The sequence below is a fragment of the Lynx canadensis genome, chromosome X (genome assembly GCF_007474595.2).
Source record: "Lynx canadensis isolate LIC74 chromosome X, mLynCan4.pri.v2, whole genome shotgun sequence".
In the NCBI taxonomy this organism is placed as follows: domain Eukaryota; kingdom Metazoa; phylum Chordata; class Mammalia; order Carnivora; family Felidae; genus Lynx; species Lynx canadensis.
Window position 1 is genome coordinate 83083283 of NC_044321.2, and position 26239 is coordinate 83109521.

Consider the following 26239-nt stretch of genomic DNA (forward strand, 5'->3'; position numbering starts at 1 on the left):
CCGATATGTGATTTGCAAATATCTTTTCCCATTACGTTGGTTGCCTTTTAGTTTTGTTGGTTATTTCCTTTGCTGTGCAGAAGCTTTTTATCTTCATAAGGTCCTAGCAATTCATTTTTTGCTTTTAATTCCCTTGCTTTGGGGATGTGTCAAGTAACAGATTGCTACGGCTGAGGTCAGAGAGGTCTTTTCCTGCTTTCTCCTCTAGGGTTTTGATGGTTTCCTGTCTCACATTCAGGTCCTTTATCCATTTTGAGTTTATTTTTGTGAATGGTGTGAGAAAGTGGTCTAGTTTCAACCTTCTGCATGTTGCTGTACAGTTCTCCCAGCACCATTTGTTAAAGAGACTGTCTTTTTTCCATTGGATGTTCTTTCCTGCTTTGCCAAAGATGAGTTGGCCATACGTTTGTGGGTCTAGTTCTGGGGTTTCTATTCTATTCCATTGGTCTATGTGTCTGTTTTTGTGCCAATACCATGCTGTCTTGATGATGACAGCTTTGTAGTAGAGGCTAAAGTCTGGGATTGTGATGCCTCCTGCTTTGGTCTTCTACTTCAAAATTCCTTTGGCTATTCGGGGCCTTTTGTGGTTCCATATGAATTTTAGGATTGCTTGTTCTAGTTTCGAGAAGAATGCTGGTGCAATTTTGATTGGGATTGCATTGAATGTGTAGATAGCTTTGGGTAGTATTGACATTTTGACAATATTTGTTCTTCCAATCTATCAGCAGGGAATATATTCCCGTTTCTTTATACCTTCTTCAATTACCTTCATAAGCTTTCTATAGTTTTCAGCATACAGATCTTTTACATCTTTGGTTCGATTTATTCCTAGGTATTTTATGCTTCTTGGTGCAATTGTGAATGGGATCAGTTTCTTTATTTGTCTTTCTGTTGCTTCATTGTTAGTGTATAAGAATGCAACTGATTTCTGGACATTGATTTTGTATCCTGCAACATTGCTGAATTCATGTATCAGTTCTAGCAGACTTTTGGTGGAGTCTATCGGGTTCTCCATGTATATTATCATGTCATCTGCAAAAAGTGAAAGCTTGGCTTCATTTTGCCAATTTGATGCCCTTGATTTACTTTTGTTGTCTGATTGCTGATCCTAGAACTTCCAACAATATATTAAACAACAGCGGTGAGAGTGGGCATCCGTGTCGTGTTCCTGATCTCAGGGAAAAAGCTCTCAGTTTTTCCCCGTTGAGGATGATGTTAGCTGTGGGCTTTTCATAAATGGCTTTTATGATGTTTAAGTATGTTCCTTCTATCCCGACTTTCTCAAGCGTTTTTATTAAGAAAGGGTGCTGAGTTTTGTCAAAGGCCTTTTCTGCATCGATTGACAGGATCATATGGTTCTTCTCTTTTCTTTTATTAATGTGATGTATCACGTTGATTGATTTGCAAATGTTGAACCAGCCCTGCATCCCAGGAATGAATCCCACTTGATCATGGTGAATCATTCTTTTTTTAAGCTGTTCAATTCGATTTGCTAGTATCTTATTGAGAATTTTTGCATCCATATTCATGAGGGATATTGGCCTGTAGTTCCGTTTTTTTTACTGGGTCTCTGTCTGGTTTAGGAATCAAAGTAATCCTGGCTTCCTAGAATGAGTCTGGAAGTTTTCCTTCCCTTTCTATTTCTTGGAATAGCTTGAGAAAGATAGGGATTATCTCTGCTTTAAACGTCTGGTAGAACTCCCCTGGGAAGCCATCAGGTCTGGACTCTTATTTGTTGGGAGATTTTTGATAACCGATTCAATTTCTTTGCTGGTTATGGGTCTGTTCAAGCTTTCTATTTCCTCCTGATTGAGTTTTGGAAGAGTGTGGGTATTTAGGAATTTGTCCATTTCTTCCAGGTTGTCCAATTTTTTGGCATATAAATTTTCATACTATTCCCTGGTAATTGTTTGTGTCTCTGAGGGATTGGTTGTAATAATTCTATTTTCATTCATGATTTTATCTATTTGGGTCATCTCCCTTTTTGTTTTTGAGAAGCCTGGCTACAGGTTTGTCAATTTTGTTTATCTTTTCAAAAAACCAACTCTTGGTTTCGTTGATCTGCTCTACAGTTTTTTTAGATTCTATATTGTTTATTTCTGCTCTGATCTTTATTATTTCTCTTCTTCTGCTGGGTTTAGGGTGTCTTTGCTGTTCTGCTTCTATTTCCTTTAGGTGTGCTGTTAGATTTTGTATTTGGGATTTTTCTTGTTTCTTGAGATAGGCTTGGATTGCAATGTATTTTTCTCTCAGGACTGCCTTCGCTGCATCCCAAAGCGTTTGGATTGTTGTATTTTCATTTTCACTTGTTCCCATATATATATATATATATATATATATTTTTTTTATGAAATTTATTGACAAATTGGTTTCCATACAACACCCAGTGCTCATCCCAAAAGGTGCCCTCCTCAATACCCATCACCCACCCTCCCCTCCCTCCCACCCCCCATCAACCCTCAGTTTGTTCTCAGTTTTTAACAGTCTCTTATGCTTTGGCTCTCTCCCACTCTAACCTCTTTTTTTTTTTTTCCTTCCCCTCCCCCATGGGTTCCTGTTAAGTTTCTCAGGATCCACATAAGAGTGAAACCATATGGTATCTGTCTTTCTCTGTATGGCTTATTTCACTTAGCATTACACTCTCCAGTTCCATCCACGTTGCTACAAAGGGCCATATTTCATTTTTTCTCATTGCCACATAGTATTCCATTGTGTACATAAACCACAATTTCTTTATCCATTCATCAGTTGATGGACATTTAGGCTCTTTCCATAATTTGGCTATTGTTGAGAGTGCTGCTATGAACATTGGGGTACAAGTGCCCCTATGCATCAGCACTCCTGTATCCCTTGGATAAATTCCTAGCAGTGCTATTGCTGGGTCATAGGGTAGGTCTATTTTTAATTTTCTGAGGAACCTCCACACTGCTTTCCAGAGCGGCTGCACCAATTTGCATTCCCACCAACAGTGCAAGAGGGTTCCCGTTTCTCCACATCCTCTCCAGCATCTATAGTCTCCTGATTTGTTCATTTTGGCCACTCTGACTGGCGTGAGGTGACACCTGAGTGTGGTTTTGATTTGTATTTCCCTGATAAGGAGCGACGCTGAACATCTTTTCATGTGCCTGTTGGCCATCTGGATGTCTTCTTTAGAGAAGTGTCTATTCATGTTTTCTGCCCATTTCTTCACTGGGTTATTTGTTTTTCGGGTGTGGAGTTTGGTGAGCTCTTTATAGATTTTAGATACTAGCCCTTTGTCCGATATGTCATTTGCAAATATCTTTTCCCATTCCGTTGGTTGCCTTTTAGTTTTGTTGGTTGTTTCCTTTGCTGTGCAGAAGCTTTTTATCTTCATAAGGTCCCAGTAATTCACTTTTGCTTTTAATTCCCTTGCCTTTGGGGATGTGTCGAGTAAGAGATTGCTACGGCTGAGGTCAGAGAGGTCTTTTCCTGCTTTCTCCTCTAAGGTTTTGATGGTTTCCTGTCTCACATTTAGGTCCTTTATCCATTTTGAGTTTATTTTTGTGAATGGTGTGAGAAAGTGGTCTAGTTTCAGCCTTCTGCATGTTGCTGTCCAGTTCTCCCAGCACCATTTGTTAAAGAGGCTGTCTTTTTTCCATTGGATGTTCTTTCCTGCTTTGTCAAAGATGAGTTGGCCATACGTTTGTGGGTCTAGTTCTGGGGTTTCTATTCTATTCCATTGGTCTGTGTGTCTGTTTTTGTGCCAATACCATGCTGTCTTGATGATGACAGCTTTGTAGTAGAGGCTAAAGTCTGGGATTGTGATGCCTCCTGCTTTGGTCTTCTTCTTCAAAATTCCTTTGGCTATTCGGGGCCTTTTGTGGTTCCATATGAATTTTAGGATTGCTTGTTCTAATTTCGAGAAGAATGCTGGTGTAATTTTGATTGGGATTGCATTGAATGTGTAGATAGCTTTGGGTAGTATTGACATTTTGACAATATTTATTTTTCCAATCCATGAGCAGGGAATGTCTTTCCATTTCTTTAAATCTTCTTCAATTACCTTCATAAGCTTTCTATAGTTTTCAGCATACAGATCCTTTACATCTTTGGTTCGATTTATTCCTAGGTATTTTATGCTTCTTGGTGCAATTGTGAATGGGATCATTTTCTTTATTTGTCTTTCTGTTGCTTCATTGTTAGTGTATAAGAATGCAACTGATTTCTGGACATTGATTTTGTATCCTGCAACTTTGCTGAATTCATGTATCAGTTCTAGCAGACTTTTGGTGGAGTCTATCGGATTTTCCATGTATAATATCATGTCATCTGCAAAAAGCGAAAGCTTGACTTCATCTTTGCCAATTTTGATGCCTTTGATTTCCTTTTGTTGTCTGATTGCTGATGCTAGAACTTCCAGCACTATGTTAAACAACAGCGGTGAGAGTGGGCATCCCTGTCGTGTTCCTGATCTCAGGGAAAAAGCTCTCAGTTTTTCCCCGTTGAGGATGATATTAGCTGTGGGCTTTTCATAAATGGCTTTTATGACCTTTAAGTATGTTCCTTCTATCCCGACTTTCTCAAGGGTTTTTATTAAGAAAGGGTGCTGGATTTTGTCAAAGGCCTTTTCTGCATCGATTGACAGGATCATATGGTTCTTCTCTTTTTTTTTTGTTAATGTGATGGATCACGTTGATTGATTTGCGAATGTTGAACCAGCCCTGCATGCCAGGAATGAATCCCACTTGATCATGGTGAATCATTCTTTTTATATGCTGTTGAATTCGATTTGCTAGTATCTTATTGAGAATTTTTGCATCCATATTCATCAGGGATATTGGCCTGTAGTTCTCTTTTTTTACTGGGTCTCTGTCTGGTTTAGGAATCAAAGTCATACTGGCTTCATAGAATGAGTCTGGAAGTTTTCCTTCCCTTTCTATTTCTTGGAATAGCTTGAGAAGGATAGGTATTATCTCTGCTTTAAATGTCTGGTAGAACTCCCCTGGGAAGCCATCTGGTCCTGGACTCTTATTTATTGGGAGATTTTTGATAATCGATTCAATTTCTTCGCTGGTTATGGGTCTGTTCAAGCTTTCTATTTCCTCCTGATTGAGTTTTGGAAGAGTGTGGGTGTTCAGGAATGTGTCCATTTCTTCCAGGTTGTCCAATTTGTTGGCATATAATTTTTCATAGTATTCCCTGATAATTGTTTGTATCTCTGAGGGATTGGTTGTAATCATTCCATTTTCATTCATGATTTTATCTATTTGGGTCCTCTCCCTTTTCTTTTTGAGAAGCCTGGCTAGAGGTTTGTCAATTTTGTTTATTTTTTCAAAAAACCAACTCTTGGTTTCGTTGATCTGCTCTACAGTTTTTTTAGATTCTATATTGTTTATTTCTGCTCTGATCTTTATTATTTCTCTTCTTCTGCTGGGTTTAGGGTGTCTTTGCTGTTCTGCTTCTATTTCCTTTAGGTGTGCTGTTAGATTTTGTATTTGGGATTTTTCTTGTTTCTTGAGATAGGCTTGGATTGCAATGTATTTTTCTCTCAGGACTGCCTTCGCTGCATCCCAAAGCGTTTGGATTGTTGTATTTTCATTTTCGCTTGTTCCCATATATTTTTTAATTTCTTCTCTAATTGCCTGGTTGACCCACTCATTGTTTACTAGGGTGTTCTTTAACCTCCATGCTTTTGGAGGTTTTCCAGACTTTTTCCTGTGGTTGATTTCAAGCTACATAGCATTCTGGTCTGAAAGTATGCATGGTATAATTTCAATTCTTGTATACTTCTGAAGGGCTGTTTTGTGACCCAGTATATGATCTATCTTGGAGAATGTTCCATGTGCACTCGAGAAGAAAATATATTCTGTTGCTTTGGGATGCAGAGTTCTAAATATATCTGTCAAGTCCATCTGATCCAATGTCTCATTCAGGGCCCTTGTTTCTTTATTGACCGTGTGTCTAGATGATCTATCCATGTCTGTAAGTGGAGTGTTAAAGTCCCCTGTAATTACCACATTCTTATCAATTAGGTTGCTTTTGTTTATGAGTAATTGTTTTATATATTTGGGGGCTCCCGTATTCGGTGCATAGACATTTATAACTGTTAGCTCTTCCTGATGGATAGACCTTGTGATTATTATATAATGCCCTTCTTCATCTCTTGTTACAGCCTTTAATTTAAAGTCTAGTTTGTCTGATATAAGTATGGCTACTCCAGCTTTCTTTTGGCTTCCAGTAGCATGATAAATATTTCTCCATCCCCTCACTCTGAATCTAAAGGTGTCCTCAGGTCTAAAATGAGTCTCTTGTAGACAGCAAAGAGATGGGTCTTGTTTTTTTATCCATTCTGATACCCTATGTCTTTTGGTTGGCGCATTTAATCCATTTACATTCAGTGTTATTATAGAAAGATATGGGTTTAGAGTCATTGTGATGTCTGTATGATTTATGCTTGTAGTGATGTCTCTGGTACTTTGTCTCACAGGATTCCCCTTAGGATCTCTTCTAGGGCTGGTTTAGTGGTGACGAATTCCTTCAGTTTTTGTTTATTTGGGAAGACCTTTATCTCTCCTTCTATTCTAAATGACAGACTTGCTGGATAAAGGATTCTTGGCTGCACATTTTTTCTGTTAATCACATTGAAGATCTCGTGCCAACACTTTCTGGCCTGCCAAGTTTCAAAGAGAGATCAGTCACGAGTCTTATAGGTCTCCTTTTATATGTTAGCGCATGTTTATCCCTTGCTGCTTTCAGAATTTTCTCTTTATCCTTGTATTTTGCCAGTTTCACTATGATATGTTGTGCAGAAGATCGATTCAAGTTACGTCTGAAGGGAGTTCTCTGTGCCTCTTGGATTTCAATGCCTTTTTCCTTCCCCAGATCAGGGAAGTTCTCAGCTATTATTTCTTCAAGTACACCTTCAGCCCCTTTCCCTCTCTCTTCCTCCTCTCGGATACCAATTATGCGTATATTATTTCTTTTTAGTGTATCACTTAGTTCTCTAATTTTCCCCTCATACTCCTGGATTTTTTTATCTCTCTTTTTCTCAGCTTCCTCTTTTCCATAATTTTATCTTCTAGTTCACCTATTCTCTCCTCTGCCTCTTCAATCCGAGCCGTGGACATTTCCATTTTACTTTGCATCTCGTTTAAAGGGTTTTTCAGCTCCTTGTGACTGTTCCTTAGTCCCTTGATCTCTGTAGCAAGAGATTCTCTGCTGTCCTGTATACTGTTTTCAAGCCCAGCGATTAATTTTATGACTATTATTCTAAATTCACTTTCTGTTATATTATTTAAATCCTTTTTGATCAGTTCATTAGCTGTTGTTATTTCCTGGAGATTCTTCTGAGGGGAATTCTTCCGTTTGGTCATTTTGGATAGTCCCTGGAGTGATGCGGTACTGGGGGGCACTTCCCCTGTGCTGTGGTGTATAACTGGATTTGGTGGGCGGGGCCGCAGTCAGACCTGATGTCTGCCCCCAGCCTACAGCTGGGGCCACAGTCAGACTGGTGTGTGACTTCTCTTCCCCTCTCCTAGGGGCGGGATTCACTGTGGGGTGGTGTGGCCTGTCTGGGCTACTTGCTCACTGCCAGGCTTGTGGTGCTGGGGATCTGGCGTATTAGCTGGGCTGGGTAGGCAAGGTGCACGGGGGCAGGAGGGGCAGGCTTAGCTCGCTTCTCCTTAGGTGATCCACTTCAGGAGGGGCCCTGTGGCAGCTGGAGGGAGTCAGACCCGCTGCCGGAGGGGTGGCTCCTCAGAACCACAGAGTTGGGTGTTTGCGCGGAGCGAGCAAGTTCCCTGGCAGGAACTGGTTCCCTTTGGGATTTTGGCTGGGGGATGGGGGAGGGAGATGGCGCTGGAGAATGCCTTCGTTCCCCGCCAAACTGAGCTCTGTTGTCCTGGGGCTCCGCAACTCTCCCTCCCTTTGTCCTCCAGCCTTCCCGGTTTCGGAGCAGAGCTGTTAACTTATGACCTCCCAGATGCTAAGTCCTGCTTGCTGTTGGAACACACTCCATCCGGCCCCTCTGCTTTTGCAAGCCAGACTCGGGGGATCTGCTTGGCTGCCGAGCTGCCCCTCTGCCCGTGCTCCCTCCTGCCAGTCAGTGGAGCGCGCACCACCTTGCCACCCTTCCTACACTCTTCTGTTGGCCTCTCGTCTGCGCTTGGCTCTGGAGACTCTGTTCTGCTACTCCTCTGGTGGTTTTCTGGATTATTTAGGCAGGTGTAGGTGGAATCTAAGTGATCAGCAGGACGCGCAGTGAGCCCAGGGTCCTCCTATGCTGCCATCTTCCCTTGACCCATTCATTCTTTAGTAGGGTGTTTAGTAGGGTGTATGGCCACCTCCATTTTATTTTGCACCTCATTGATACCATTTTTTAGCTCCTCATGACCATTTCTTAGTCCTTTGATCTCTGTAGCAATAGATTCTCTGCTATCCTCTATGCTTTTTTCAAGCCCAGTGATTAATTTTATGACTACTATTCTAAATTCTTGTTCCATTATATTGCTTAAATCGTTTTTGATCAATTCGTTAGCTGTTGGTACTTCCTGGAGTTTCTTTTGAGGAGAATTCTTCCATTTAGTCATTTTGGCTAGTCCCTGTGGTAGCTCCAAACTACAGGGCACTTCCCCCATGCTGTCAGGAGAAACTTGTGTTGTTGGGCGGGGCAGCAGTCACACCAGATGTCTGCCCCCAGCCCACTGCTGGGGACACAGTGAGACTGGAATGTACATTATCTTCCCCTCTCCCAAGAGCAGGACTCACTGTGGAGTGGTGTGGCCCCTGTCTGGGCTACTTGCATACTGCCAGGCTTGTGGTGCTGCTTTGATGGGAACTGGCCAAAGGCATATCAGATGGGGTGGATCTGCAAGGTGCACAGGGGTGGGAGGGGCAGGCTTAGCTAGCTTTGCCCTTGGTGGTCCCTTGCGGGAAGGGCCCTCCACACCGGGAGGGAGACAGGTCCATCGGAGGGATGGATCCACAGAAGCACAGCGTTGGGTGTTTGCGTGATGTAAGCAAGTTTGGCGATGGGAACTGGTTCCCTTTGGAATTTCGGCTGGGGGGTGGGAGAGGCAAATGGCACTTGCCAGCACCTTTGTTCCCCCACCGAGCTGAGCTCTGTCTTCCGGGGCTCAGCAACCCTCCCTCCCAGCATTCTCTTGCCTTCCCTGCTCTCCAAGAGCAGGGATGTTGACCTTTAACATTCCAGATATTAAGTCCCGCTGGCTGTCAGAACTCACAGAATCTGGCCACTCCGCTTTGCAAGCCATACTTCGGGGGCTCTCCCTTGCCCGGTGGGCTGCCCCTGCACTGCCCGGCTCCCTCCTGCCAGTCCATGTAGCATGCACCGCCTGTCTGCCCTCCCTAGCCTCTTCTATGGGCCTCTTGTCTACGCTTGGCTCCAGAGAGTCTGTTCTGTTTTTCTTCTGGTGGTTTTCTGGGTTATTTAGGCCAATGTGGATAGAATCTAAGTGATCAGCAGGACAAGGTGAGCCCAGCGTTCTCCTATGCCGCCATCTTCCAATACACTAACACTCAGATGTTCTTTTTTTTTTTTTTTTTAATTCTTCTTTCGTTTTGCTCATCAGTTTGGGAAGTTATTATTGACATACCTTCAAACTCACTGATTTTTTTTCTTTTCACCATGCCCAGTTTATTAAAATGCCTACCAAATGCATTCTTTATGTCTGTTATAGTGTTTTTATCTCTAGTAGACACTTTTCCAAAGAAGACATCCAGATGGCCAACAGACATCACAAGATGCTCAATATCACTCATCAGCAAGGAAATACAAATGAAAACCACACTGAGATACCACCTCATACCAGAGTAGCTAAAATTAACAACTCAGAAGACAACAGATGCTGACAAGGATATGAAGAAATGGGAACCCTCTTGCACTGTTGGTGGGAATGCAAACTGGTGCAGCCGCCTTGGAAAACAGTCTGGAGTTTCCTGAAAAAAAAAAACAAAAAACTAAAAATAGTACTTTCCTATGACCCAGCAATAACAATACTAGGAATTTATCCAAAGGATACAGCAGTGCTGATTCATAGCGGCACATGTACCCCAATATTTATAGCAGCACTTTCAACAATAGTCAAATTATGGAAAGAGCCTAAACATCCATCAAGTGATGAATGGATAAAGAAGATGTGGTTTGTATACACAATGGAATACTACTTCGCAATGAGAAAAAAATGAAATCCTGCCATTTGTAGCAACTTGGATGGAATTGAAGGGTATTTTGTTAAGTGAAATAATTCAGTCAGAGAAAGGCAGATATAATATGTTTTCACTCATATCTGGATCTTGAGAAACTTAATAGAATATGGGGTAAGGGAAGGGGAAAAGAAATAGTTACAATCAGAGAGGGAGGGAGGCAAACCATATGAGACTCTTAAGTACAGAGAACAAACTTAGGGTTGATGGGGAAGGAGGGGGGAAATGGGTGATGGGCATTGAGGAGGGCACTTGGGATGAGCACTGGGTGTTGTATGTAAGTGATGAACCATGAGAATCTACCCCCAAAACCAAGAGCACACCATATACACTGTATGTTACCCAACTTGACAATAAATTGTAGTAAAAAAATACTATTAAAAAGCCTATCAAAGGCATTCTTTATGTCTGTTATAGTGTTTTTGTCTCTAGTATTTCTCTTTTTATTATTTTTAAAGAGTTTACATCTCTCTTCTGTTCTTACATGTTGTCCACTATTACCATTAGGACCATTAACATATTAATCATACTTATTTTAAATTCTCAGACAGGTAATTCCAATTTTTCTGCTATACCTCAGTCTGGTTCTAATGCTTGTTCTTTCTTTTCAAATCGTGCTGTTTTTGTTGTCATTGTCGTTGTTGTTGTTGTTGCTGTTTTTGTCTTTTAGTACACCATGTAAATTTCTGTTGAAAGCCAAGCATTATGTACTTGGTAAAAGGAACTGAATTAACAGGCCTTTAATATGAGGTTTTTACATTTATCTAGCTAAGAGTTAGGCTGTATTGACTCCTTGCTCTAGTTGTAGGTACTAGAGGCTAAAATTCCCTCTGGTGTCCTTGTTTTTCTTTCCTCTATTATCTCTGGGTTTTCCTAGAGACTTCCTCTTAAGTAAGGACTGAATCGTGCAGTTATTTTAGCTGTAATATCCTTATGTTATACAGGAACCCTGTTGATATGATAGTAAGGTGTAGGGTAAGGGAAAACATTCTGTAATCTTATGGTTAGATTTCCATGTTTTAGTGAACTCTGTCCCTGGGCTGTGGCCATCACAAGTGCTTTTCAGCTTCTCTCCATTAGATGAGACAGGAATGATAGAGGGAGCTGGAGCTAGCTATTTTCCTTCAAAAGCTAAAGGGGGCTGACACTGGGTATTTCCCTTTTCCCATATTCTTTGAGGACAGGCCATTGTCAAGGAGAACAGAGCTCTTTGGGTATATTTCAAAATGGTTACCTTTTCCTTCCTATACCAAAAGCATAAGGGGATTTTTTTCTCTGGTTTCCATGCTAATAACCTGGTGGGGTTCCTGGAGGCAAACCTTTTAAAAGTGGCCCACAAGACTGGGCCACCAAGGGTTTTTTTTTTGTTTTGTTTTTGTATCAAGCCAGTTCACAGTCTTCAGAAATTAGTCAATTACCCTTTAACTGTTCCTACTAGTTTCTGACTCCTGTGTCTGCTTCAGTTCCCAGTAAGCTGTGATTCTTTGTACTCACCTGTCTCTCCAGTTTCTAGGACAGTGATTTTCACTGTCACCTCAATTGTCTGATGGATATAAGAAGGGTAGTTGACTTCCAGTTTGTTCAGCTTTTTTTCTTGTTGTGTGGATGGTAGTGAAACTTTCCAAGCCTTTGCATGTTGAATCAGAAACTGGAAGTCAACCCCTGAATTGGAATTATAACTTTGAATTGTCTTTTGAATTGTCTCCAGATCTCCATAGAAATGTGAATCACATTAACTCCTGACAGTCATTAACATGTCATAATAGGAATGTATGTAATCTGAAGGCAGAGTTATGAGGGTAGTAATAATAATAGAATAATAGTTAATATTTATAGTTTTTTATCATGTTATGCTCTATAATACAGAGCATTTATATGCATCACCTCATTTATTCCTCATAATCACCCATATTGGTAAATATTATCACCACTTTTTAAAAGTTTATTTATTTTGAGAGAGAGAAAAAAAAAGAGTGAGCAGGAGAGGGGAGAGAGGGAATCCCAAGCAGGCTCTGTGCTATAAGCGCAGAGCCCTATGAGGGGCTTGAACTCACAAACCATGAGATTATGACCTGAGCTGAAATCAAGAGTTGGATGCTTAAATGACTAGGCACCCCCTATCACCACTTTTTTAATAGATGAAAAAATTAAGGCTAAGATCAATTAAGTAGCATGCTCAAGAGAATACAACTTGGGATTCCAAACCAAGTATTTGAGTCTAGGCCTTATACTTTAATCACTGTGGGGTACTGCCTTCTACATTAAGAATATGAAGAGAGAAAGTTGGAGAAATAGAGCTAGGAAGGGGAAAGACTTTCTGAAGTTTGTTATCCTATGAATTTGGAGTAGAGGTAGGACTGAAAAGGGCAAAGTTGATACCTAATTCACAATTGTGCTCCTATGTCTTCCATCTTTAATTTGAAGAAAGATCACGTTCCCTATAGATTTTTAGGCAACTGCCTAGATGCTGTATGAAATAGTCCAGTCTCCAGGGGAAAGGGGAGAAATTTGGTCTGAGGGGATGAGTATTAGGTGCCCTTGAGGACAGAGGTTATATGATTGGTCTGTGGTTGCACAACTACTTTGTGTCTGAACTTCAGAATCAGAATAAATATTTAAATTAATCTTCCTAGTGTTCTTGCCATGAGAAATGAGTTCTGTGCTCTGAATATAATTGAAATGTCCATGGCCAACAAATCAAACTGATTCAAAAATACCTGTGGGTATGATGATGATATCTCAGAAATGTACTGTGAATATATTGGTGAATATTTCAGTGTGGAAATTGTTTTTTTTTTAATTTTACTTTTTTTAATTTACATCCAATTTAATTAGCATATAGTGAAACAATGATTTCAGGAGTAGATTCCTTAATGTCCCTTACCCATTTAGCCCATCCCCCTCCCACAACCCGTCTAGTAACCCTCTGTTTGTTCTCCATATTTAAGAGTCTTATCTGGGGCGCCTGGTGGCTCAGTCGGTTGAGCGTCCGACTTCAGCTCAGGTCATGATCTCACCGTCCGTGAGTTTGAGCCCGCGTCTGGCTCTTGCTGACAGCTTGGAGCCTGGAGCCTGCCTTGGATTCTGTGTCTCCCTCTCTCTCTCTACCCTCCTCCACTCATGCTCTGTCTCTCTCTCAAAAATAAATAAACATTAAAAAAAAAAAGTCTTATGTTTTGTCCCCCTCCCTGCTTTTATATTCTTTTTTCTTCCCATCCCTTGTGTTCATTTGTTCTGTGTCTTAAAGTCCTCATATGAGTGAAATCATATGATATTCATCTTTCTCTGACTAATTTCGCTTAGCGTATTACCCTCTAGTTCCATCCACCCCTCAAGTTCCATCTTGCAAATGGCAATATTTCATTCGTTTTGATTGCCGAGTAATACTCCATTATATATATATATATATATATATATATATATATATACACACACACACATACATATACCACATCTTCTTTCCATTCATCCATCAATAGACATTTCGGCTCTTTCCATACTTTGGCTGTTGTTGACAGTGCTGCTATAAACATTGGGGTGCATGTGCCCCTCCAAAACAGCATACCTGTATCCCTTGGATAAATACCTAGTAGTGCAATTTCTGGGTCGTAGGGTACTTGTATTTTTAATTTTTTGAGAAACTTCCATACTGTTTTCCAGAGTGGCTGCACCAGTTTGCATTCTCACCAGCAGTACAAAAGAAATCCTCTTTCTCCACATCCTCGCCAACATCTGTTGTTACCTGAGTTGTTAGCAATTCTGACAGGTGTGAGGTGGTATCTCATTGTGGTTTTGACTTGAATTTCCCTGATGATGAGTGATGAGAACAAATAATCCTAAAATTTGTATGGAACCAGAAAAGACCCCGAATAGCCAAAGCAATCTTGAAAAAGAAAACCAAATCAGAAGGCATCACAATCCCAGACTTCAAGCTGTACTACAAAGCTATAATCATCAAAACAGTATGGTACTGGCACAAAAACAGACACTCAGATCAATGGAATAGAATAGAAAGCCCAGAAATGGACCCACAAATGTATGGCCAACTAATCTTTGACAAAGCAGGAAAGAATATCCAGTGGAATAAAGACAGTCCCTTCAGCAAGTGGTGCTGGGAAAACTGGACAGTGACATGCAGAAGAATGAACCTGGACCACTTTCTTGTACCATACACAATAATAAACCCAAAATGGATTAAAGACCTAAATGTGAGAAAGGAAGCTATCAAAATCCTCGAGGAGAAAGCAGGCAAAAACCTCTTTGATCTTGACCACAGCAACTTCTTACTCAACAGGTCTCCAGAGGCAAGGGAAACAAAAGCAAAAATGAACTATTAGGACCTCATCAAAATAAAATGCTTGTGTACAGCAAAGGAAACAATCAGCAAAACTAAAAGGCAACCGATGGAATGGGAGAAGATATTTGCAAATGACATATCAGATAAAGGGTTAGTATCCAAAATTTATAAAGAACTTATCCAACTCAACACCCAAAAAAACAAATAATCCAGTGAAGAAATGGGCAAAAGACATGACTTTTTCAAAGAAGACATCCAGATGGCCAACCAACACAGGGTGGAAATTCTAAGATCCAGATATGGCTGGCAACAAGTTACTTCAAGAAGCTTGGTAACAGATGTTTCTGGTGAACATCCTGGGCTCCCAACCTAGAAGATGCTGGCAAGTGGCATCTGCCACTCAGGAAGGGTGGGAGGGAGGGAAGGAAGCTGGGCTGTAAGGGCTGACATTATTTTGACTGAACAAGGAGGTCCTACAGCAAACTGCTCTATGAGGGATCAGCCAGGCCAAAAACTGGAGCTATTTGTTGAACTTGGGTACTTCTAGCAAGTCTAGCCCTCAGCAAAACCTTTGACTCGATGAAGTTTATTTTAATAGTGTCAGGGGCATTAAATAATAGAGGAATTACACACTGAGAACAGTATTAGGGGCCTGCTCATATTTGAGGCTTTGGTGGTTTTTCCTTGTCTCAGGTAAACAACCATCTTGAGACTTGACTTACATGATTCAAATTTCTTTACTTAAGAGACTCAAAATTAAGCAGGTTTGGAACAATGAGGTATGGCAATTGTACCTGTTCACTAGGAAAGAGGTCATGGGAAGATTGGGCACAGGAGAGAAACAATGACAGTAGTAAGCCTAGCAGCCAGCAGTTTGAGGGAGAAATACTGCAAATAATGGAGTAAAAAGCATAAAAGACTTATGAGGTTTGATGTAGGTACCCAGATATCTGCAGAATAGCCAATGAGGTAACTTTATAAAAGATGGGTTTGTGGGGGCAATGGTCTTCTATAAGACTCTTCTGAACAAAATATAGTTTCTGTACCCACCTTCTGGGATTAATTTTGGAGTGGTCTCTTAGGAGCTATACATTTTCAGTGGGTTAAAGTATTGTGTTCCTGGAGATAGTTAACCAATTGGTGAGGATTTGTTTTCATCTGATTAGTAAGTTAGCACCAGTTTTCACCAAGGAGAGCTGGAGGTTTGGAGGAGACATAATCCAGGATTGTGAAAGTTTAGGGATGGAATGTATTCTCTGTGCTGGATTACCATCATATAGTGCTGCCCAGCAAGAGTGTAATGAATAAACTCTGCAAGCTTCTGGGCTCTGGCTTCTCACATGGTAGTATATTATCCTCATATACAGAGTAAGAAACTGATACCTGAAGAAGTTAAACAAATTTGCCCGAGACCACAGAACTTGGGTGAAACCCAGATATTGACCTAGAGCTGTTTTGCTCTGACAGCAGTTTGCCTTTTCATCTATACTACATTGGCTCCAGAAGGGTGGAGATTACCTGATGATAATATTTTCCTATACCACAGTTTAAAAGAAAAACTCAAAAAGCTATATTGGGTACAAGTAATATTTTATAAGGCTAGATGGTAACTTGGAAAGCACTTGGGGCTATCTCGATCTAGCCCAAAGAACGTGTAGAGATTTCAGGCTGTTCTTCATTGGGCTTATTTTCTAACTTCTATACACTCTTTACATTGTACTTCCTGGGGGAAAAATCAAAGCAGTGTGCACAGAAATTGAAAATGGTTAGAGCTAATTGCATATGGACTTTCCCTAAAAATGACATTAGAAAACGTCATTTGTCTTTGAATACAAGTGTGTGGGCTAATTTGCCCACCCCCACCACTGCTATGTGAAAGTGAAAAGCAGCTCAGTTTTCATTTTCCTTTCCTCTCAAAATGCCCAAAGGGACCATATTTTTGTTTAATAACCTTCAGAATGATTCTTTAGAAATCTGAGGCTATCAGAGTTCGAAACAATGCGAAAATAATTGTGGATTATTATTGTATGACGATAGTGGCAGCTGGACTATTTTTTTTTCTTTCTGTTCAGACTATCTTCTTCATTTTCCCAGAAACCTTATATCCCCAGGTTTAACTCAGAAGCAAATCTCATATAGGTGATAAACCTCACCAGACATGGTGTGTAATATAATTTCAGACAGACCTTTAACTGTTCTTTGGAAAGACCCTAGGGAGTGAAACAGCCTTATATCTAGATGCCCTAGATAGTATTACTTTTATTTACTCTCTGACAATGTGTGTGGGTAGTTGTATTGGACATAAAGCAAGTATATCTCTTAAATATTATACCTGTGAACTTAAGTGCCAGTTTTTGTGTTTTGTTGTCAAAACTCCTGCTATCATAAAAAAATTGTTACAGTAAGAAACTAATAAATGGGTGCTCCTTCTCTCAAAGCATTTTACACACACACACACACACACACACACACGTGCATCCATGCAGAGCTGGAGATTGAGAGTCTGCACTGATTCTACCTTCATGTGAATGTTTAGGATGTATGTATGGAGGGCAGGAATGGGGGGTGAAGTGGAGGCGGGGTAGAAGAGATGTTGTATATACCATGGTGGGAAAAGTGGAAAGTTCTCTTAACAATTATTTACATAATTTGCCTCACAATCATTTCTTCATTGACTTAGCTGACAGATTCAGAGTTTAGATGATAAAATATTTTTGCCTTGGTTACTTAGCATAGCTGAATAATCATGGCTATTCCTTAGACCTCCTTTTGATGTTTGTGCAGCTTTTGGCCACTACTTTTGTTGGACATTTGAGATGGGTAGTAGACAAACTGGAAAAATATCTACAAAGTAGTCTGAGAAATCTCCCAAAAGGCAAAGCCACTTGGCTAAATATTCTTACCTACTTGGTTCATGTTATGTTTTTGTCATTCTCTGGAAAAGTTTTAAACACTTCTTTTGAGAGAAGTCCAATCCCAGTAGCAAGACTCCCTCACATTCTCATTAGGAGTATAGAAAAATTGTCTTCCAAACCCAAATCTTATTCTCTGGTCATATAGCACTGAACTGAGAAAGTAAGTGGAAAATTTCTCCATTACTAGGGCAAAATGTATGCTAATTTTACCTAGCTGTATTTCTAGAGTACTGCTTAAGCCTAATTTTCTTGAACCCTTCCCCTATCCCATCCACCTAATGGATCTCTTGACTATGGGGAGAGAGACTCTGGAATATTAGCATTTGTTTTTAACTATAAGAGGTAATTAATAAAACCATTGTAGACTACATTGCCAGTATAAAAGCCTGTTATGAATGTTTAACAATGCCTAAGACTCCCTTGTATTATACTATGTTGCTAAATGAACACTATTCTCTTTGGACACTTAGGAAATGTCTCTGTCAAATAGGAAAAAAAATACCAGGGCTTTATAGTGATATTTACCTACTTTTAAGGTTCTGCTATACGTCTTTTGTATTGGGGGAGCTTGTATATTTTCCTATTTTGGCAGAATATCTCCAAAGATTTTCTACACTTGGGATCAGGCCTTCAAAGTAACTCTTAGGCTGATAGTTGTGACATTTAAACTGGACACATTAAGAGACATTCATATTTTTTTTCTGGTCATTGACTTAACTCTAGTTATATATTTTGAAAACTAAGGAGAAGAGCACAAACAAGTGAAAGTACTAACTTGCCAGTACTAGGACTTGATGAGAATTTTAATTTTTTGCTTACTTGCAAATATTTTCTCTGTAGGAATGCAAGCCAAAAATGTGGAGAAGCATAATAATACAGAAAGGAAATGCTCTTCTAATCCAAGAAGTTCAAGAAGAAGATGGAGGAAATTACACTTGTGAACTTAAGTATGAAGGAAAACTTGTGAGACGAACAACTGAATTGAAAGTTACAGGTAAGAATTGCTTCTACCAAACTGTGGCAAATGAACTTTTAAATATAATTTGGTATGGGAAGAAAGAGTTTCCAAAACAAAGAGTGAACTTGAGGCAAATTTACAACTGGATGCAAATCAAATGGTTGGAAAGCTCTCTATTAGTAAATTGTACTGGGAAAGAATACATGGAATCTGGACAATTGATTTAGGGAACATGGGCCCAGTTGCTGCATATCTGTTATCTGCCTTTATGAAAGGTTATTAGCTCTTCAAGATATCATTAGCTGTTACTAAGCATCTCAGAAAAATATACTGGAACCACTTTAGAATGTTGACTTAACCCATATTTGGAATCTCCTTGTAGGTAATGCCTGCCTCAGAATGATATTCTATTGGCCTTTTGGAATGACGTCTTCTTGGACTGCATCTAAAATATCATATACAAAATTACTCATAAATGACTGATGTTGTTATATGGTTCTACTTATTCTTAAATGGAGCAACTCCAAACAAATAGTGTGTGTGTGTGTGTGTGTGTGTGTGTGTATTTTAAATCTGAAGTACAAGTAAAGTGTAAGCTAGTAATTCTACTCATACTAAAAGAGAGAAACTCAGGATATTCTTATGTGGTGGAGAATGTTAGAAAGTAATTTTTAGAGACATATGACAGAACTTAATACCATAAAAGTTATCCCTCATGATGTTTGTGATGGACTTTAAGAAACTTCATTACAGAAGTCTACCTGCTATTGTTCCTGAACAAACCTTGCCTAATTTTCTTCTTTTTATATATGTTTTAGATTTATGTGGTGTGTGTGTGTTTGTGTGTGTGTTTAAGTGTTCACACACACATTTGTATTGAGGATAAAATCTCAACCATAGTAAAATTTGACATAATCCGGACAATTGTAACATTGATTACATTAATTCACTTATGACTGATGCATACACAGGGCTTCCACTGACCACTTGCACATGTGTCCCCAGCTCTACCTTTTAAACAGCTTTTACTACTATAGTTAATGCCAAAATAATCCAAATAATTGGCCATGCACAAACATGCTCTAAAGTCACTGAGCACTTTCTTTTGGTAAAAACTCTGTACAGTGTGCCTAAACCTACAGGTTGTGACTACTAACCATTATGCTACAGTGAAAAGTCATCATGTAGGGATGTAAGTGGTCCTACCCTGTCTCACTTCAAAATCCCCCTTTGTTGTGCTGCCCAAATCTAAATAAATGCTTTTATTTTATAGATAATTGCTTTTACTAAGAGATAATCTTTACCTGTAGAAATGTATTTTGAGGGGCACCTGGGTTAGTCAGTCAGTTAAACATCTGACTTTGGCTAAGGTCATGATCTCATGGTTTGTGGGCTTGAACCCCACATCAGGCTCTGTGCTGACAGCTCAGAGTCTGGAGCCTGCTTCAACTTCTGTATTTCCTTCTCTCTCTGCCCTTCCCCCACTTACACTCTGTCTCTGTCTCTCTCGCTTCCTCTAAAAATAAATAAATATTTAAAAATTTTAAAAAAGAAATGTATTTTGAAAACTTATTTTACACAGCAATTTTGTATCAATTGAAAGTAACCTTTTATCAATAAAACACTATTGTTTGGCTATTAAAAAACACTTGTGACTGATGCACTTGGGCATTACCTGTTTAACTATCTAATGTTGACATCAACTAGTTCGTTGATTATACTCTCACTAATGTTAGGAATACAGATTTCCTTCTATATTATTTTTGTTTATGTTTAACTGACCTTTTTGGGGTAATGTTAAAATCAGTCTACAAAGTAGTGACACTTGGTGAGTAGGTTTATTGCTGTAACTCATATTTTATTAAGTTTTTGATCCCTAGGAGTCAGCAGTTTGTTTTGTATTTTTCAAAATTCTGAATGTTAACACAAGGAATACAAAATATCTTATTAGAAACTAATATTGACATTTTAACAATATTTATTCTTCTAATCCATGAGCATGGAATGTTTTTCCATTTCTTTGTATCTTCTTCAATTTCCTTCATAAGCTTTCTATAGTTTTCAGCATACATATCTTTCACATCTTTGGTTAGGTTTATTCCTAGGTATTTTATGGTTCTTGGTGCAATTGTGAATGGGATCAGTTCCTTTATTTGTCTTTCTGTTGCTTCATTATTAGGGAGGGAACCAAACCATAAGAAACTCTTAAAAACTGAGAATAAACTGAGGGTTGATGGGGGGTTGGGAGGGAGGGGAAAGTGGGTGATGGACATTGAGGAGGGCACCTGTTGGGATGAGCACTGGGTGTTGTTATATGGAAACCAATTTGATAATAAATTTCATATTTAAAAATAAATAAATAAAACAGAAAAAAAGAAGTTAACATATATATGGGGTGCCTGGGTGGCTCAGTTGGTTGAGCATCCGACTTCGGCTTAGGTCATGAACTCATGGCTTGTGAGTTCCAGCCCTGCGTCTGGCTCTGTGCTGACAGCTCAGAGCCTGAAGCCTCTTCAGATTCTGTGTCTCCCTCTCTCTCTGTTCCTCCCCTTCTCGTACTCTCTGTCCCTCCCTCAAAAATAATAAATCAACATTAAAAAAATAAAAGCTTAAGAAAAAGGAAACTAACATGTATGTTTTAGTTCATGCTGTATCCTAATACATGACAGTTCTACTTAGTCTGAATTTGTAGAGTAACTTCTGTGGAGGTTTGAATTATTCTTTTGATTAGAAATGTACATCCTTTCCTCTATGAGCTTTCAAAATAACTACCATATTGGGCCAATTCCAGGTAGCAAAGATATGCTTTTGGTTGATTTCTGATTTCCTCAATGTGAACTAGACTTCCTGTCTCATCCAAGCAGAAGAGTCAATCAGGCAGTTTTACATCATTAGTAAGTGAGCTGGCTATGCTCAGATCCTTGCAACATCATCACTTTGACCAGTCACACAATCCTTATCAGGTGTTTGCAAAGCACTTCCATTGGGAGTTATTTACTAAAATTTGCAGCCTTATAGCATTTAGCTTGGATTTTAAGTTGGGCCAGAATAAAGTTAACAATAAACCTTTTATGCTCCCATCTAATGGGTTATGGTGACAACACATTTGCTTTTTTAGTTTCTTTTTTTGATTCTGGAAAAGCAGAGCTAGAGCTCTTCTTTTGTGTATTTTGCAAAGCGTTTATTCACTTGACCTGAACTTTTAGTATAATTGAACTATGGATTTAAAATTTCACCTCAATTCTACCTCCCAGAGGTTTTCAAACTTTAATGTGCATCAAAATTATGTGGAAGAACCCAGATAGGATGAAAATGAGGCTCCTTAAATACTGGTTGCATCTCTCTCCTCCAGATTCTAATTCACAACATCTCTAAAATTGGAAACTTGCCTTGTCCAGGTAATTCTGTTGCATGCCTTCCAAGGATTATGCTTTGAGAAACACTAGCTGAGAGAATAATGCTAAAGAAGTCAGTCACAGGTTTGCTTTTCTTGTGAGCATGTTAGTGCTTGCTCTCTCTCTCTCTCTCTCTCTCACACACACACACACACACACACCAAACTCTTTTCATAGGCCCCAAGTTGTTTTACCTAAGTTCCTAAGAGCTGTCATGAAAATATAAGTCCTTCACCTGCACCCCAGTGTTTATCGCAGTGCTATCAACAATAGCCAAAGTATGAAAAGAGCCCAAATGTCCACCGACGGATGAATGGATAGAGAAGATGTGGTATATATATACAATGGAGTATTCCTTGGCAATCAAAGAGAATGAAATCTTGCCATTTGCAACTATGTGGATGGAACTAGAGGGTATTATGCTAAGCGAAATTAGAGGAAGTCAAATATCATATGACTTACATCATATGAGGACCTTAAGACACAGAACAGATGAACATAAGGGAAGGGTAGCAAAAATAATATAAAAACAAGGAGGGGGACAAGAGACTCTTAAACATGGAGAACAAACAGGGTTACTGGAGGGGTTGTGGGAGGGTGGATGGGCTAAATAGGTAAGAGGCATTAAGGAATCTACTCCTGAAATCATTGTTGTACTATATGCTAACTAATTTGGATGTAAATTAAAAATATATATATAAGTCCTTGGTCATCAAGGGAAATCTGTCAAGGGAGTGCAGGGATAAAGCAGTCTCAGCGACTGAAATAGTAATTTTTTTCATTTACCATTTAAGTAAAAAATGCACTGAGTATCACATGCTGGAGAAAAAAAATAATTCAAAATTATCCTTGGGTCAGTGGTCATCATTCATATACGAAGATATCAAGTTTATGTATTTATTCATACAATTCAAGTGTTATGCCTGATATAGAAACAAAATGGCTTCTTGGTATGGAAGTTCAAGACATTGCTCTGTGAAGATTTATTTTTATTTGAAGTTTTATGTAAGTTATACTGTGTTTTGTATGTTTGTTATTACAAAGCAATTAAACAGGTTGCCCTCTCATAATTCAAAATATAAGGCTGGTAACCCTCAGTTTGTTCTCCATATTTATGAGTCTCTTCTGTTTTCCCCCTCCCTTATGGGAAGAGTTGTGGGAGGGGGGGATAGACTAAATGGGTAAGAGGCACTAAAAAATCTACTGCTGAAATAATTGTTTCACTATATGCTAACTAATTTGGATGTAAATTTAAAAAATTAAAACAAGTCAAAATACAAGGTTGGGATTATTTTAAAAGTAACCCACTCATACTTGTTTTTAGTTTAGCAATATGCAGGCGTGGAATAAGACTTTCAATATAAAATCAATAGGATTGGCTAATTACAAAATCATGTAGATAGAGGTTCTTTAAAATTATATATTGCAAGTATGGAGATATTTAAAAGGTTATTAAAAATTTAAGAGGTTATTTTCTGACTGTTCTTTTTAAATTTATAAATCTGCAAAATATCTCGTCAATAAAGCAAGTGTTTTTTTTAAGTGTATAGGTGCTACTTGCTTTAAATAGATCAGTTATAAAAAGATTCAGATATTCAAAACTGATGAATTAGAAAGTAATCATTGGTTTTATGAAATTATTTTTTCCATATAAAAGAATTTGTCATAGGATTTCTTTAAATAGCCAGATTTCCTACTGCATTAAAATAGGATTTGATTTAAATGCAACTTTTCGGGAACACTTTTAATATATAAATTATTGCAGACTTGTGGGATGTTATTGTAGACATTTCTTTTTATTCCTTCAGAGGATGTAGATCAGTAAGAAGGGGTTTAATAACAAATAGACATGTTACATTAGTGCGTTTAGGTCGTTTGTCAAAGATGACAACAGCTAACAGTTTTATTTCCTACAGCATATTTTAGGTGGCTGTTTGTTATTTTAAAGATATTTTCCCTTTATTCTCACATTGAATTTTGTGAAGACGGCTAGTTGAAGTGTTAAGAATAGAACGGAAAGTTGATTATATGATAGTGAGAATGTAGAATGGGTGATAATGGAAGAAGGAGAAGAGGAGTGGGAGAGGGTGGGAGAGATAATGTAATAGGGTCTGCTGGGATTAGAGGAGAATGTCTGCCTTGAGAAGGTCAAAGGCAGACATAAATTACTGGGGATTCCCAAAATGAACACAAGCAGAAAGCCAGCTCGAATTAACTGTTCTTGGAAGATAACTCACCATTAACCTAGCAAATCATTCACAACTGCATGATTTTATTTGGCTTTTTAGAAATGCACATAGGCTATTTAGGAAAAAAAAAAAACTAACCTGTTCTTTGGTGAATATGCAAATAATACCCATCCTCCTGATAATTGTAGACAGCTTTAGAGTTCCAGATTTGGGTCTCTTCACATGTTAGGATAATCTTTTAATCCATTTGTGTCTAAGTGCCATGGCTAGAAAGAGAGGTTTATTGTATGGATATTTTCAAAGATTCGCTCATAGGTTACTAATTAAGCAATAGTAGCAACACAATCTGGACACACAAAGCTTGGCGAAATTGCAGAGTGGAAATTGGGATCAGTTTTTGGTGAAGATGTTCAAATGAATGGCTTCAGTAAGTGCTTTTAATTTCACTTTGCCAAGTTATAAGTAACTGTAGTGCATTGTTGTAGGTGTCATTTAGCCTGCATAGCTTATTATAATGACCTTCCTCTGGTGTGTAGAATGGCTGCTATTTACACAGGAAGGAATTTCATATCAGGTTTGAAATCAGGCTTTTTTGGTGCTGGCTCTTTGTTTCCTTATTCCTCTGCTGTTAATGCTGAGGCATTGGGATGAAAGTGGGTTTAGGAAAAATAGTGGAACATAGAGCTATGGAGGAGAGTTGGAGGAATAAACAGAATGGAGAATAAACAGGAGAGGTGATTTTAAGCCAAGAACTATGTAATAATCATAATAGGGACACACAGAGAGCTAATGTCTATTGAGAGCTCACTTTGTGGCAGATGTTGTGCTTAGTGTTTTTCATTCATTTACTCATTTAATTCTCACAACAATGACATGAGTGTGGATACTATTATTGTTTCCATTTTATTGAGGAAAAACCTTAGGCGAAGAGATATGGCTTAGGTCACATATTTTGTAATTGGCAGAGCACGGGTATGAATCTAGGTCTTCCTGATTCTCACATAAACTTTTAACCACCACCAAGCACAAACCATATAATTTCATTCACAAAATATATATTATATACATTTAAAAATGTCAAAATATTGATCATAATGTCCATTATTCCACTATAATGTCCTTTCTGAACATTAACTATTTGGTCTTCATTAATTTCCTATTGGATTTTAGACACCACCAAAAAGGATACACATGACATTTTGGAGCTCTCAGTGAACACCTTAGATGAGATCAGTAGAAATGGGACACAGAATTAAATCTGAGCTTAGGATAGTGCCAAGAGAGAAACAAGAAAAAGTGTGGTGACAGGAAGGCAAGAACGTACACACGATGGAATTTGCCAAAATTCATATTTTGGCATCAAATGGCCCTATTAATATGGAAATCCATACTGAGAAAAAATGGATTCCCGTGAGGTTCATTGCAGTTGTCATAATAATTTCAAGCTAGAGGAAGTGAAGCAATGGAGAACATCCTGGTTAAACAATGTTTATTCAGCTGGTAAAGAGCAGTCAACACATAAATTGATGCCTACTCTGTGCAACAAGAATCATAGGATTCAAGTTTCTTAATGTGGCTCTGAAAGCAGATGGCTAGAGACAGAATTATCTTCCCTTTGGAACCTGGGAATTTTTTTTTCATTAGAACAAATAGTGCTTCTTTTTTTTTTTTTTTTTTTTTGCAGTGGTTTTTTTTATATATATATATATATGAAATTTATTGACAAATTGGTTTCCATACAACACCCAGTGCTCATCCCAAAACGTGCCCTCCTCAATACCCATCACCCACCCTCCCCTCCCTCCCACCCCCCATCAACCCTCAGTTTGTTCTCAGTTTTTAACAGTCTCTTATGCTTTGGCTCTCTCCCACTCTAACCTCTTTTTTTTTTTCCTTCCCCTCCCCCATGGGTTCCTGTTAAGATTTACCCAAGGGATATAGGAGTACTGATGCATAGGGGCACTTGTACCCCAATGTTCATAGTAGCACTCTCAACAATAGCCAAATTATGGAAAGAGCCTAAATGTCCATCAACTGATGAATGGATAAAGAAATTGTGGTTTATATACACAATGGAATACTATGTGGCAATGAGAAAAAATGAAATATGGCCTTTTGTAGCAACGTGGATGGAACTGGAGAGTGTAATGCTAAGTGAAATAAGCCATACAGAGAAAGACAGATACCATATGGTTTCACTCTTATGTGGATCCTGAGGAACAAATAGTGCTTCAAACAGTGTTTCCAAACTTTGTTCTGTGGAGCTCCAGTTCTAAGAGATGTTAATAGTTATTTTTGGA

General features: G+C 38.8%; 1 protein-coding gene across 1 annotated transcript in view; it reads left to right on the plus strand.

Annotated features, from left to right (window-relative positions):
- IL1RAPL2 (interleukin 1 receptor accessory protein like 2) overlaps window positions 1–26239 on the plus strand; it is a 626232-nt gene that overhangs the window by 64525 nt on the left and 535468 nt on the right. Inside the window, exon 5 of the mRNA XM_032592069.1 lies at window positions 18238–18391. Coding sequence (XP_032447960.1) covers window positions 18238–18391 — 154 coding nt within the window. The remainder of the gene's footprint in view (window positions 1–18237; window positions 18392–26239) is intronic.